This window comes from Dromaius novaehollandiae, chromosome 1, assembly GCF_036370855.1.
Source record: "Dromaius novaehollandiae isolate bDroNov1 chromosome 1, bDroNov1.hap1, whole genome shotgun sequence".
Classification (NCBI taxonomy): Eukaryota; Metazoa; Chordata; class Aves; order Casuariiformes; family Dromaiidae; genus Dromaius; species Dromaius novaehollandiae.
This window is the reverse complement of record NC_088098.1, coordinates 94,424,710-94,437,667: the sequence shown is the minus strand read 5'-3', so window position 1 is coordinate 94,437,667 and position 12,958 is coordinate 94,424,710. Positions and strand designations below refer to the sequence as shown.

The following is a 12,958-nucleotide window of genomic DNA, read 5'->3' as shown; positions in this document are numbered from 1 at the left end:
CCAAAATTCACATCTTGGCTTTAATAAGGCATTGCTTGCTAATTGTCCAAAGTGTCTGCTGTAACAGTAGATGGTCCTTTTATGCAGCTCTTCCATTTAATCTAGCCTTTGAAAAGGTCAGGCAAGATTGTTTTCAGGGGAAGTCAGGGCAATAAATAAGACCTTAGGCCATGGAGCTCTCCACTAGCCTAAGTTAAGTAAGTGGCAATTCACTACAATGTGAGTGATGGCAGAGTCCACATCCTACCGCTCTCTGGGACCACCATGTGTTTAGTATCTGGCCAGGTGTTTTTGTAACTGATTTATCTGCAGCTGAATGTCTTTGCTTTTCCCTAGCCCTATTTAAATGCTAGCCATATTTCCAACCTCTGTGAACTCTGCACACTCCACACAGTAGATCACAGACTCTGTTGAAGGTACTGTTTTAACCAGGACTGATCTACTCAAACAAGCAAAGCCATATGTTAAGCTATCTTTTCCCAAATTTCCACCATTTTAAGAGCCAGAGCCTCATTTTAAAGGAATTTAGTTTGTTCTTAACTGAAATTTTTGCTACATTACTTTGCAGTGGTGTCTGTATAGTTTCATGTATCTCAGGACTGAAGAGAAACGTAATCCAATAGGATATTGAGGAATCTTCCAGCCACAGTGTTATGTCAATGACATTTTAGTTCCTTTAAAAAAACAGTTGTGTAGTACATAGAGATCAAGACTGAAGTCAGTGGCTACATAGGTAGCTAGGAGGTATCGTGTGGCAGTGAAAACTGTAGCTGAGTAGGCAGCTGCACATGGTACATTTCACACCTCACCAGCTTATAACCACTAGAATAATTTTTCTATTATTCCCTTCTGCAGGCATAGTTGTGAACTGGAACATGCCAGAGAAAACATAAACCAATACCTAACCCCCTAAGCTGCTCAGGACACTTCAGTTTATTAAGCTTTTTTTGCCACTTTTTACATGGTTTTCTAGTTCATTAAGGTGACTCTTCAAAGTTTTTAGCAGTTTACAGGGGAGCTGTGACTACAGGCACTTTATTAGCCTTTCCTTGCTAATATATTCCTCATATTATTCTTAGGAGTCATTACTTTATCAATTTTCTACTTCTGTCTTCAGATAGCTTGTCTTGCAGATGAACAGGGATTATACACTTTTTCCTTTTGGGCCTAGACTTGACATAGCAGAGAAGAGTTTAGTTTGATGGTTCACCAAAATGTTCTTGGTGGCATTCTCTGTTCTGCTTTTTGAGAGGATGCGCCTTCCTCCGTCTGGCCAGTCGCATTTACCCAGCTGCTTTGGCTTCTTCACAGTTTTTCCAGAAGTCATAGCCCATTTGTGACAAATGGTCTGGGAGTCTTCAAGTGTTTATGCAGAACTTGTTTTCCTCAGAGATCTTCAGTCTGGTATAGGTCTTCCTTTTTCTCATCTTTTCCATGGCTGTCTTGGAAATGTTGTGGTACAGTTCATTGATTGCACCTGTCACCACAATAAAATCAACTTTATTAGTAGTATGTAATAATGTTTAATAACATTTACAGTGCAGTCTGAAGACTACAAATGAGTTCAGTGCTCTGTTTCACAAGGAAGCACAGTTCTTCCTATTTTATAGACAAAGAGTAGGACCTTGAAAAGACTATCCAGAAAACCATGGAAAAAAATGGTTTCTCTTCTGAATCCTTTTCTATTACCTTAATCAGAAGACAGTCCTTCCTTTTTGGCATTTCCCCAATGCCATGAATTACAAGTTGCTTATTTACCAAATAGTAGTGTTCTTCCATGCAGGAATATTTTGTTCCCAAGTCTTCACAACTTCAAGACACAAAGAATAACTTGTGTCTTGAATAGCTTGTATCTTGCAGATAAAAGAGCTGTTATTTTAGAACAGCTGTTCAAATGCACATAAACATCGTGATGACATTGCTTGAGCTATTTTGCATATGATTTACATTACTAAGAGGATTTAATAAAAGTTTGTAGTATGAAACCTAATTTCAGCTCATGCTTATAGCAAATGTGGGTACAAGCTGCAATTGATTAGAGCTATGCCTCAGTTCTGCTCCACTGAGCTGCACAGTACAAGGGGCTGGGGGGGAACTGCCTTGGGGACAGGTAGTGGAAAACACCACTTCTCACTTGTTGCCTAATGACTTTTATCCATCCCATTCCCAGAGTTCCTACTTCTAATGGCTTCTTGATGTCCTCCATGCTAGGCATTAGGATGGTTTCAATTACGTTCCCAGTTAAGAGCTTCCGTAGCAGCTGATACCCTGCTCTTTTTTCATTGCTAAAGCAGGGGAAGTATTAGGGCATTGGGGAGACAAAGTCATTCTCTGAGTGCAGAGCTGAACCCAAAGCTCACTGTGGTGCGATGGAAACATGTCTGAGGTGTGGAAAAAGAGAGGGCTGCCATCGCCGTGACACTGCTGCTGTTCTTAAAGCAGGATACTTTCTTTTTGTTTTCACATAATGAGTAGCTAAGTGACTGACATGAAAACAGAGACATATCGACATGAGATATACCTGCATTTCAGATATTTAATACAATGCAGGGAAGAAAGTATGGAGTGATGTGACCAGTACAAGTGGATTTACACATACACAGGGTGGTCAGATCTCGAGCAGCTGTAAATGTGCTTTTTGTGTTGACCTTCATGGAAGAATACCAATTAACAGTAGCTGATTCTTTAGCTTCTAACATAAAATGATCAACTAAGTCTAGATTTTGATATCTGATGTTTGTTTCACATTTTCTTTGTTTCTAAAACAGTTAAATTTTCCAAGTGTGTTCGTTCAACACAGAGCATGTAGCTATCAGTAGAAATCTAAAAATCTCTTTATTGGTGTTACTGCAGCAGCACAGTTTTACAGATTTCGATCTATGTCGCAGAGACAGGGTGAATATTTAAGAACATCTCTTTTGTTAATGGTATTTTTTTTCAAGGTTGAAGTCTTGGGGATGATTTGCTGAACAAATACTGAAGCTTGAAGACTGACCTCGGCTCCCAAGGAATGTAATGGCAACAGAAAGTGGTGTGATTTTGACTCTCTTCCTTACCATGAACTTCATGTGTGACCTGGAGCAAATCATCTCTCACTGTGCTTTGGCTTCTGACTTCTGAAGTGGACGATATTTGCCCTGCCTTGTCACTGAGAAAGTTGAGTGAATATACCATTTTAGTGATGATGAAGGACAACAGAGATGCAGCCATGTAAGTAAATATTGAATGTTGTCAATGGAGGTTATTTATATTCTTCCATATTTGTATGTGTTACATGCCTTCATCTATGTCTGTTACAGCTATTTATTGTGCAAGCTGGTGCTTTACTTTCCAGTACACAAACTCATGTTTTCTAGTTTTTCAAGTCACGGTCCAGTCCCCAGTGAAAAATGTAAGACCAGCCCTGGATTTCAGAGTTTCCCAGCCCAGCACTGTGGCTTTCTTCAGCTCCTTGACCTCTGCATATCAGACAGAGCAGAGCAGTTCACTGAACAGCTGCAGCTGGCTTTTGGGCCCTTCTCTAATGGCAGCTCTTGATCACGTCTCCACTCCTCTCATCTGACCCAGTGTGGAAGGGGTGGCTGGGTTGGGTTACCTGACCACAGCCATGCAGCTGTGCAGTGCCTGCATGCTTGCCACGGCTGTTTCCACTTTTGCATCAGCTTATACCACTGTGACACCCCTTGAACTGAGCAATTTGCAGACCTCAGAGCTGCATGGACAGGCAAGAATTTTCCATTTAGAAGCTTTTCCTCATGAAAATAAGAGGTTGCATTTTGAGACAAAATGTTACAATCTAAAACTGTAGATGGTGGCAAGGCTGTGCTCTGGAGTTCATTCTTCCTCTCCAAAATTCCTATTAACCTCTTCAATTGAAGATAATTCCAGATTAGAAACCGAGAGTCATTGTGGCTTGTGGGGCTGAAGAGGGATGTAAATATAGGGGCTAATGAGTGGGGAAGGGGGGTTGTTCTTATGTGTTTGCCCAGGTGGTTATATGACTGTCCCGGTGATAACTCTTCTGATTGACCAAAAGTAGTGAAATAGTAGTGTTTGCTCATCTCTGTGATTGCACTGCTTTATCCTAGCTGCAGACTGATATGATTGCCTCTCAGACAGAATGAGAAAGACCTATTTTCAGTTCGTTTTCTGAATGTGTAAGTTGGCTTGTCAACCAGAGTCCTCTGAGGAAGGACAATCTAATAGCCTTCTAGTGTAAGGACAGTACACCCATGTAAATGTGCTTTTTTCCGTGTTCTGCAACTTGCAGCTGCTGTTACACCAGAAGTGCCAAAGTTGTTGTCAGTGATCTGAATGAAACAATTGTTATTGAGCTCCTGGCTTTCTGGAGCAGTCTGTATGGTTTCCTCCAAAAGTTACATCGGAGAATCAGTCCCCTGGAAACTATCCTTCTCTGAGTACAGTGCTTTTTAAAGAAGTAACAAGATTGGTGACAGTGAGAGAAGTGGGAGGGAATGGAGGCTGAGGGAAGTTAAATCATCATCATAGCCTGGGAACCTGTCCCAGATGCAATAGAGGACCAGCAAGACTCAGCAGATCTCTTCCTGATTGCAGGCTGAGCAGTTTTATGACCTATGAAAATCTTTGCTCCTTCAGTGAAGCTGTTACTGATGCTGAGGCCCCCTCCAATTCCAGCTAGAGTCTATGGAGCAATTCTATGGAGTCTCAAGACTTTGGAATGGGCATCCTACACTTTAACAAGTCAAAAAAAGAAACCAGCCTCACTCCTAAAGAGTCTGTCTGGGCAGTCTGAGTGTGATGAACGACAGTATGGTAGAATGGGGTAGAGGTTAAGAGAAACAAGCATTTAGTGAAGAGAGGGAGGGATATCATCTGAGCCAAAAGGAGAAGGGAGAGGATAAATTTGAAGGATGAAGGACGAAAGTTTACCAGGCAAAGAATGACAAAAAAGAGTATCTTGTACAGAGGCTGTTTTGATGAGCTCTTACAGATTGGCAGCTATCTAGTATCTATCTAGTTTACTTTAGCAATCCAGACAAGGGTTCAGCAGTTAATCTTCACCTAGCAATCAGCCACTGACACTGTGATACATTAGAGAGAGAGTCTGTCATTCAAAAAAAAAAAGGGATTTATCAAGAGCAAAACATTGCAGGCCTGCGTCAAGATAGAAGGGGAACAAAGAGACTGATACATTTGCAACCTCACATTCGCATCAGCCTGACTACTGAACCTGCCACTTTTAAGTGAAAGATGTCACATTTTAAAACACATTTAGATCCCTAAGGATGCGTAGAGGTGGCTTATGGCATTCTCAGAATTGCCTACACATTCTACTCAAGGGCAGCAAGTGAAGAAACTTTTATTTCCTTACCTGCATTTCAGATGCCTAAAACTTTTTAAAAAGCTAATGCTAGGAGGTCACATACATCATGGCTTACATTCATTTCATGACTAACATGTGACTGCTGTCGTGAATATTGTTTAAAGGCTTTCGCCATATTATTTACGGCCATCATGCTGCATGCATGCCACAGGATTATTTTAAAACTGATTGTATGCTTTTTTAAAGAATATATAGAGATTATCTCCTCTCTACTTTCCAGTTCTCATAAAAAGAGCAGAAACAATGCAGGTTATTGTGATGGTGAAGTGTAAAGCATTAAGTGGTTTGCCTTTGGAATGACTTCTCTCATGAGGCCTACTGTAATCTCCTTTCTAAAGAACTCTCCCTCTCTTCCAGAGAGATTTTCTTTCCTAATGATTCCGTAGTCATGCTTCTTTTTACAAATATTGGGCTAGACTAGGCAGGGAAATGACACCTTACTTGTGACGGAGATGGGGCAATCAAACAGACCAAGCACTGCACTTGTAGTGCATGTGTTGCAGAATGCACAGGTTGAAATATGTATCAAATACAGCAAAACTATTAGCTGAACAGTTACTTTTCTTCTCTAATTGCTACTTCCTTTGCTCTTTCGACCTTTCTCCTTTTCTTCATGTTTCCTTTTCTGTCTCTTTCCCTTCTTCCTCCTGCTTTAATTTCTTTTCCTTATTGTATGTAGGCCTGCTTGACCTCAGGTGGAAAACTACATCTTTAGACCTTGATTCAACACAGGACCTAAACACAAAACTTAAACCCATTGCTAGGTCAAGGTGGTAGGTTTTAACCTCCTCTTAGGCATTTGATTTAGGAAAAGGAATTCGAAGGAATATGGGTTGCATTGACACTAGAGCAAGGGTCACCACTTTTCATAGGCATCCATCAGAATTTCAGGATGTTTTCTGTGTACAAGCACAGGATCAAAGGCATTCTGTTACCAAAGGCAATGAAGAAATCTGGCAAAAATCTCTACTGAAAATCTGTAGCTGGGGGATCAAAGAATTAAGAGCTACCACTGAGGCAACAATTGCAGATACTACTGCAGTGAGTTTAATGAAGAGAAAAATAAATGGCCAGAGGCTGGAAAAATATTCTTTTCGATCACTTGTCTGCAGACGAGTTTGGTTGTCAGACAAGAAAATCCATCTGTCTCAGTTTTCAAGCTGTGGTCCCATTTTTTTCAGCTAATTTAAAACAAAATGTGGTGTCGCCATGCTTGTCTGAACGCAGTTCTCTGCATTCTGCTTGTTTTGTTCGGAGGTGACAATGTGCAGGTTTCTCATTCTCCAGCCTATGGCCAGTCTGAATCATACTTGGATGCGTGTATTTACGTTCTAGTTCTGTTGTAAAGTACCTGGAAATACCTATTGCTGTCACCCTCTGGGGATGGCAAGGTGACTAACTGTTGGTGCAAAAATACAAATCCTACTGGATAGAACAAAAATGTTTGTGATGATGCCCCTTAAGTTTGCTGGTTAGATTTCCATCTTTTCCCATGATTTATACTGATCCCCTAGTGCAAAATCTTCTTAAACTGACCCATGCAACCTCCACAGAGTCCCCAGAGTAGATTACTCGTATCTTAGTAACAGCCAGGTCATAAGAGCCCAACAGGGACAAAATAAATGAAGAACATAGAATAGGCTTGCAAAGAGTTGTGGTGGTTGCTAAGTGGTCTGCAGCACTTGATCACTAATGTACAGTTATAACTCAAGAAGCAGCAAACAAACTGCTGCCACAAGAAAATGCCAAGCTCACAAGTGGAATTCTGTTTTTGCTTTTGGGTGTATTTGGACATTAGCCTGAACTATGTACTGCCCTATGGAATTCAAGCTCTGCCACCTGGTCTTAAAAGCAGCGTTCAGGCTAAGAGTTTCAAAGAGAAACAAAGGAAAAATTCTAGGAAACTGAGCAGGCCCCTCACTTTCTTCACGGGACACAGGCTGATCAGTTGTGCAGGAGATCCTGGTCCATCAGCCCTGCTGTGGTGGGGAGAGACGCCTCTGCAGCCACTGCTTGTGCTGGAGCTGTGCCTCGCCTCGCTGCATTGTCCCTCATCCACAGAGGTTGTTCCAAGGCAGCAGCAATAGTGGTTGCCCTGGGAGCAGCATTCCTCTTACAAAACCCTAGTGATAGTCCTTTCGAAGCTGCTAGAGGAACCAGTAAGATCTACAGCTGTTGACATGCCAACAGGCGTGAAAGCCTGTCCTGCAGGTGGTATCCCCAGTGTCCGTCAAATTGCTACTCAGCCCACAGCAGTGAAGAGGAGTGGAAATTTGTGGTGGAGTATGAGTCAGGAGCCAATATGAGACTGGTAGGAAGCAAATGAGTCTGAGAAAGGGATTTGTATTACAATTAATGCTATTGAATAGTGCTGGATAATACTTGTTCTTTCTGTGAAATCACTGTGGGTGATGGCTTGAAAATGCAAATGCTTTCTGGCTAGCTGGCAAAAGGATGTAAGTTAAGCCAGCTGCAGTCCAGATAGGGCACAGCAGTACCTGTATGTGCTGCTGCTTCAGCTCTTGGAGAGACTTGACTTTACTGGCTTGTATTTGTTAGGCAGTAAATTTCGTTCTCCTTGACTAGCTTCTTCAGCAGGTGTTGGCCGAGTTGAGGAGGGGCGCAAAGGAACTGTTATTCTATGGAAGTGAACGTAACGCTATTGTATTTTGCAGACTGGCTTCTGAGATGCGTTCTGAGCCCTGCATGCATTAAAACTTTAACAAACAGTATAAATATTTACAGATTCTGCTTCCTTCTAACTCTCCACATGGATTTGCTCATGAGAGAGAGAACCAGGTATTATATGCTTCCCACGCAATCAGCAGAGTATGAACCGAGTTCTCACTCTGGGATGATTGAGCCCATCAGACTCAGATGTTTAAGGGCAGCCATGACCTTGGTCTAAAGGGAGAGCTGCAGAGCCATGACTGTGTCACATAGTGCAGGACTGCACACTGCACTGCTTGGTGCTGGTAGAAAGGCTTAATTTGCTGGTAAATCTGTGCTCAAGTTTGCAACGCCAGCATTTGAGGAATGAGGAGAGCATTATTTTTGCTTTTAGAGATCTCACGTTTCATCTGGAGTTAATGAAAGGCAATAAATGCTGAATGAGATGGTACCATATTTAGTAAATGTCCTCTCAGGGACAGAAATAATGGCTTCTAAGTCAATTAGAAATGTTGTATGTGTGTTCTCAGTGACTTCATTTCTATTGCCTAACAGTTGGGTTTTCTACAGTTTCCGTGTATAAATAAATAGGCTGGTTTGGCTGTGCAGAAATCAGTAGGTTGGTCAGACTGCTCCTTGAGCTAGGTGATGACCAAAATGAGCAGGAAGGATACTGTTTGGGTAGAAGCAGTATCCTCCAAGGATAATTATTATCCTCCCATAGGGTAACAACTTGAAAAACATGGAGTTTAAAAAGCCCTCTTGATAGCCAAAGGAGATCAGAAACATTTTGCAAGAATTACTTGAAGTCTGCATAATTCAGAGAAACTAATAAACCAAGAGTTAGCAGCTACCAACTCTGTAATGCAGATGGAGTTGCCTGATCACCAGAATTAGTGTTTAAAACGGCACATTTTGTTGCAAGACTTTGCTGACACTTTTAGAACTTACAGAAATGCTAGTTTTGGCTAGTTAACTCTAATTTTGGCTATTTTTTAATGCATGTGACTATAATACCTGCTTAGCTGAGCTACTCTGCCTTTTCCCACCAGCCTACCTTTACCACTGCCTTCAAGGCATGAGCTCAGGTTGCAAAAGGGAAATAAGCCTTGGCCTGCTTAGCCTCCAGGACAGCAGCCTGGTGAGGCTGACTTCTGCCTTCTAAGAGGAATTTCATTTAAATCCCCAGCTCCTCCCTACAGCCACTAAACAGCACATCAGATCGTACCAGCTTTTGACCACTCTGAAGCTGGACCAGGTTTAGCTGGGTCATGTGGACCTGAAACTTTATCAGTCTTCTTATAACCCAGTGAATCCCTCCTTCCGCCAGACAGGCTTATCCAATTCTCTCCTCATCGTTGCAAGTGCTTTCCCTCAGCTTCATTTTAGTTTCTGTATGAGTATTAGTTGTTGCTGATTTTTGTGTAGTTTATGTTTCGTCACCTTTGCTCTATCCTTTACGCTGTGGTTGCCTTTTTGTTATTGTAAAATAATGAAGCAGGATAACTCTTACAGGAAACTAAAAGATACAAGGGAGAAAATGAGTGCACAGGTGCCACCAAAATTATGACCCAAGGGAGAGGGTAATTTTACTAAAAGTTAGCAGTTTCCAGTTTTATTAGCTCCATTCTTAACCTGAAAATCATTCTGACCTAGCATTTTGTACAAAGATTTATTAGGAATAGAGAAGAAACGGTGTGACTTCCCTTGTGTATACGTACGCACACCTACACACATTTATAATGTATTTATTCTACCTTTTTTAAACCTATAATAATGAGAGAAAAGCTCAAGTGAGAATTATGACTTGGCAGAAATTTAGATGTGTTTATGTTGAAAGGATTTTATGTTGTTTATGAGATAAAAACAGTTCTTTGCTCCTAGGTCAGAAATAGACACATAAATCATCATCGTTTACCCAATTACTTCCCTAATTTTGTTGCTTGATGAAAGGATGTGACTGATTGTCATAGGCTATTTAAATTTATTTCCAGTATGCTGAGAGAATGTAATAGGACGTAGGGGCAAGTGGGAAGCTTGCTGACTTAAGCCATTGGCTGTTTTTACTGACCGACTTTGGCCTATAAGGGTACCTGATGCAATAGTAATTGCTTTACCCCACAGCAAAGGGCTAGGGACAGCTTCCCTTGGCAGAGACCCTGTAGGACTGAGTATTTTGAAAGTCCATATGATTTTAAGTGGCCATGTGACTGCAACACAAATTTCCCAGGCAGGGATCATCCACAGCTAGGTTTTCCAGTGTGATTAGACTGAAGCCAGCCCTCCTCAACAAGGATTACACCATGGTGGTTACACAAACCAGACTGCAGGTTTGCTTCCCAAGATATGGCAGTGCCAAAACATGGGATCTGGGAGTTCAACATGTAAAAATAAGAAAATATCAGAAACCTGCACATTCTCTAACTTCAGTATCAACATTTGTGGCTAGGTGGCTTTCTTGGCCACCCAAGAAAGTTAGAAGAGCTCGCCATCGTCTGGTAGATCTCTGCTGCCAAAAAATCTATACAAATATCTCCTTTGTTGCCTACTTCCTGCAACTGAAGGAAAAATCCTGCAAGGTTCAGAAGAGAAGGTAACAGAGCAAAAGTAGCTCATCATTTACTTATTCTAAGGAACTTAGTTTCTTCTTTTTATTTTGAAGGAAGATGTTTTTGATGGTAATGTATGAAATGTGTGTGTTTGTATGCCGACACATATCATTGAAAAGGCTGCCTTGACATTGGCATTGGTGGTCCCTATCTTTAAAACCTAAATCTGCAGTTCAACTCTTCCAGGTATTGCTTCATTTAAGATAGTTATCTGAAACTGCTAACTTGCAAGGTGTGAACTTTGCTTAGAAAAGCTAATTTTGATCTGAAATAAGCAGGCAAACTGCTCTGTAGGTGGTTAGATTAAGAAGAGGGTACATGATAAGAAGAAAATGACTCTTTCTGGTGTTAGCTACATGATCTGCTCTGGTTGCTTGATAACTAAACCAAATTGCTGCAAAGTTGTTGACCAACCTGCTGATCTGTGAGGTCAGGTTCAGTCATCAAGATTTCCTCACCATATCATTCAATACCTACTGCAACCAGGGAAATTTTAATACTCTTCATCTGTGTGGTAGGTTTCCCTTAAATCAATGTCAGCTTGCTTATTTGTCTCACTCATGGCTATGAAAATTACAGAGCACTGATTTATTCTTTCTGAAATCATCATGGGCTGAACTGACGTGGAATAAGGTGAAGCAGTTGAGTTAGCATGAGTTTACATTATCTTCTATTCACTTTAAAGTTTTCCTCTCACAACCTTTCAAGAAACAAACATCATCAATGTTAAATGTTACATTTTGGAAATAAATTATCCTTGCAGGTGACTCCCACCAAATGCGCTAAACAAAACTATATGCTAGTTGTTCCCGAGGGGATTGTGGTAGACCCTTCAGGCCCAAGAAGAAGTCATGGATTGTACTAGGCACAGTACAGGTAAATAAATGGAAGTCAGGAAAAGTTCCTGTGTCAGAGAGCTTGCAGTATTAGCATGTGAACAAATGCTAAAGGGTAGAGGCTCCAGCAGAGTTTAGAGCTGTGGCTCTTATAGTTTCTGCAGAATGAAAGCTTTGCTTTTCCAGAGCTTAGCAGTAGGTACTACATGGGCTTGTGACTTAAATTTAAATTCAGAAGTTGTGTCCAATCTTCAAATCACCCATGTCCTGCCTTTTCCTAAATCCCAGCCTTTCTGTGAACTAGATTTGAGTTAGCAGCAGTTTGACCGTTGCGTGTATCGTTTGCCTTTGTAAGTGCAAGAGAGACGGTCCATTGAAACAGCTGCAAGGTATCAGGTCACAGAGCTGCTCTGAGAGATCCCCCACGGACAAGCCAGTACCTGCCCTCCCCCTTTCACCATTCCTTTTCTGGGAAGTAATATACCAGACCAGTTAGATCCAGTATCTGATGAGAAACTGGAGCATGTGACAAGGTGATCAATAGTGAGATTTCTTTCAGGATAAATTCACCTTCTGTAGACGCATGAAGTAGTTGTTATTGCAGGCCAGAGTTTCAAAGTGATTGGAAGAGAGCAGGCTTGTTTTTGAAATATTTTTTTATCCCAGTAGATTTGTAATAGGTGACATTTGTTTTCATTTTGATCAACATTTGTCATAATTTTGTGATGTTTGTCAAAAATGAAAAAAAAAGTTTCTTTTTTTGATAGCCAGAAGATTGTTTTCTTCCATGAAAATGGACTCCATGTGGACTTTTCTGTCCAAACAAAACCCACCATTTTTAGTTGGCCAAAATTCTGGATCAGCTTTTCATAAGAACAAAGGTACTGCAGTGTTTGAGGACATGCCAAGACTCCTGTGTTCTGGTTACCCTGAGGGTTGCGTGAATGCTGGAGAGAAATTTGTAAACCTCATGCACTGGGTGACCTTGCTCTGTGTCAATGCTGTGGGAGAAGAGGGAAGTTGGCCTCATCCTATCCATCTGTGGCATGAAAGAGTAGTAGCAGCCCAGTTGTCTTGCTGTGGTAAAATTAAAGTCAGAAATCAGATTTTTTCAGTTATGTAACCCCTAAGGAGTCATGTGCTGGTACAAAGTGAATGAGTTCTGACCTGGAAGATCTGTCACCCCATTTTGCACAAGATAAACAGGACGTCACATTCAGGAATCCACATCTATTTTATCTACTAACCTCTAAACAAGCACCGTTCCAGAAGTTAGTGTGCAGACAGGATCAATGCAGCTTACACTGCGTTCACAGCTAATATTATATATCTTTTTTTTTTTTTTTTGATACGCTGCACAATAATGCTTGAAAGACTTACAGCTGAGAAAACAGGCCATTTGGGGGAATCAGGTGACAGCCTGCTGGTGTTACCATTGGGCTTGTCCAGGTGCTTTGCTCTTTCTGAGAACTGGGCAA

The 12,958-nt window shown here is 41.2% G+C and overlaps 1 protein-coding gene across 1 annotated transcript in view; it reads right to left on the bottom strand.

Moving 5' to 3' along the window:
• Positions 1 to 1,101: 1,101 nt before the first annotated feature.
• DPT (dermatopontin) overlaps positions 1,102 to 12,958 on the bottom strand; it is a 57,443-nt gene continuing 45,586 nt past the window's right edge. The window contains exon 4 of the mRNA XM_064520773.1: positions 1,102 to 1,477. Within this exon, the coding sequence (XP_064376843.1) occupies positions 1,465 to 1,477 (13 nt within the window). The 3' untranslated portion in view covers positions 1,102 to 1,464. The remainder of the gene's footprint in view (positions 1,478 to 12,958) is intronic.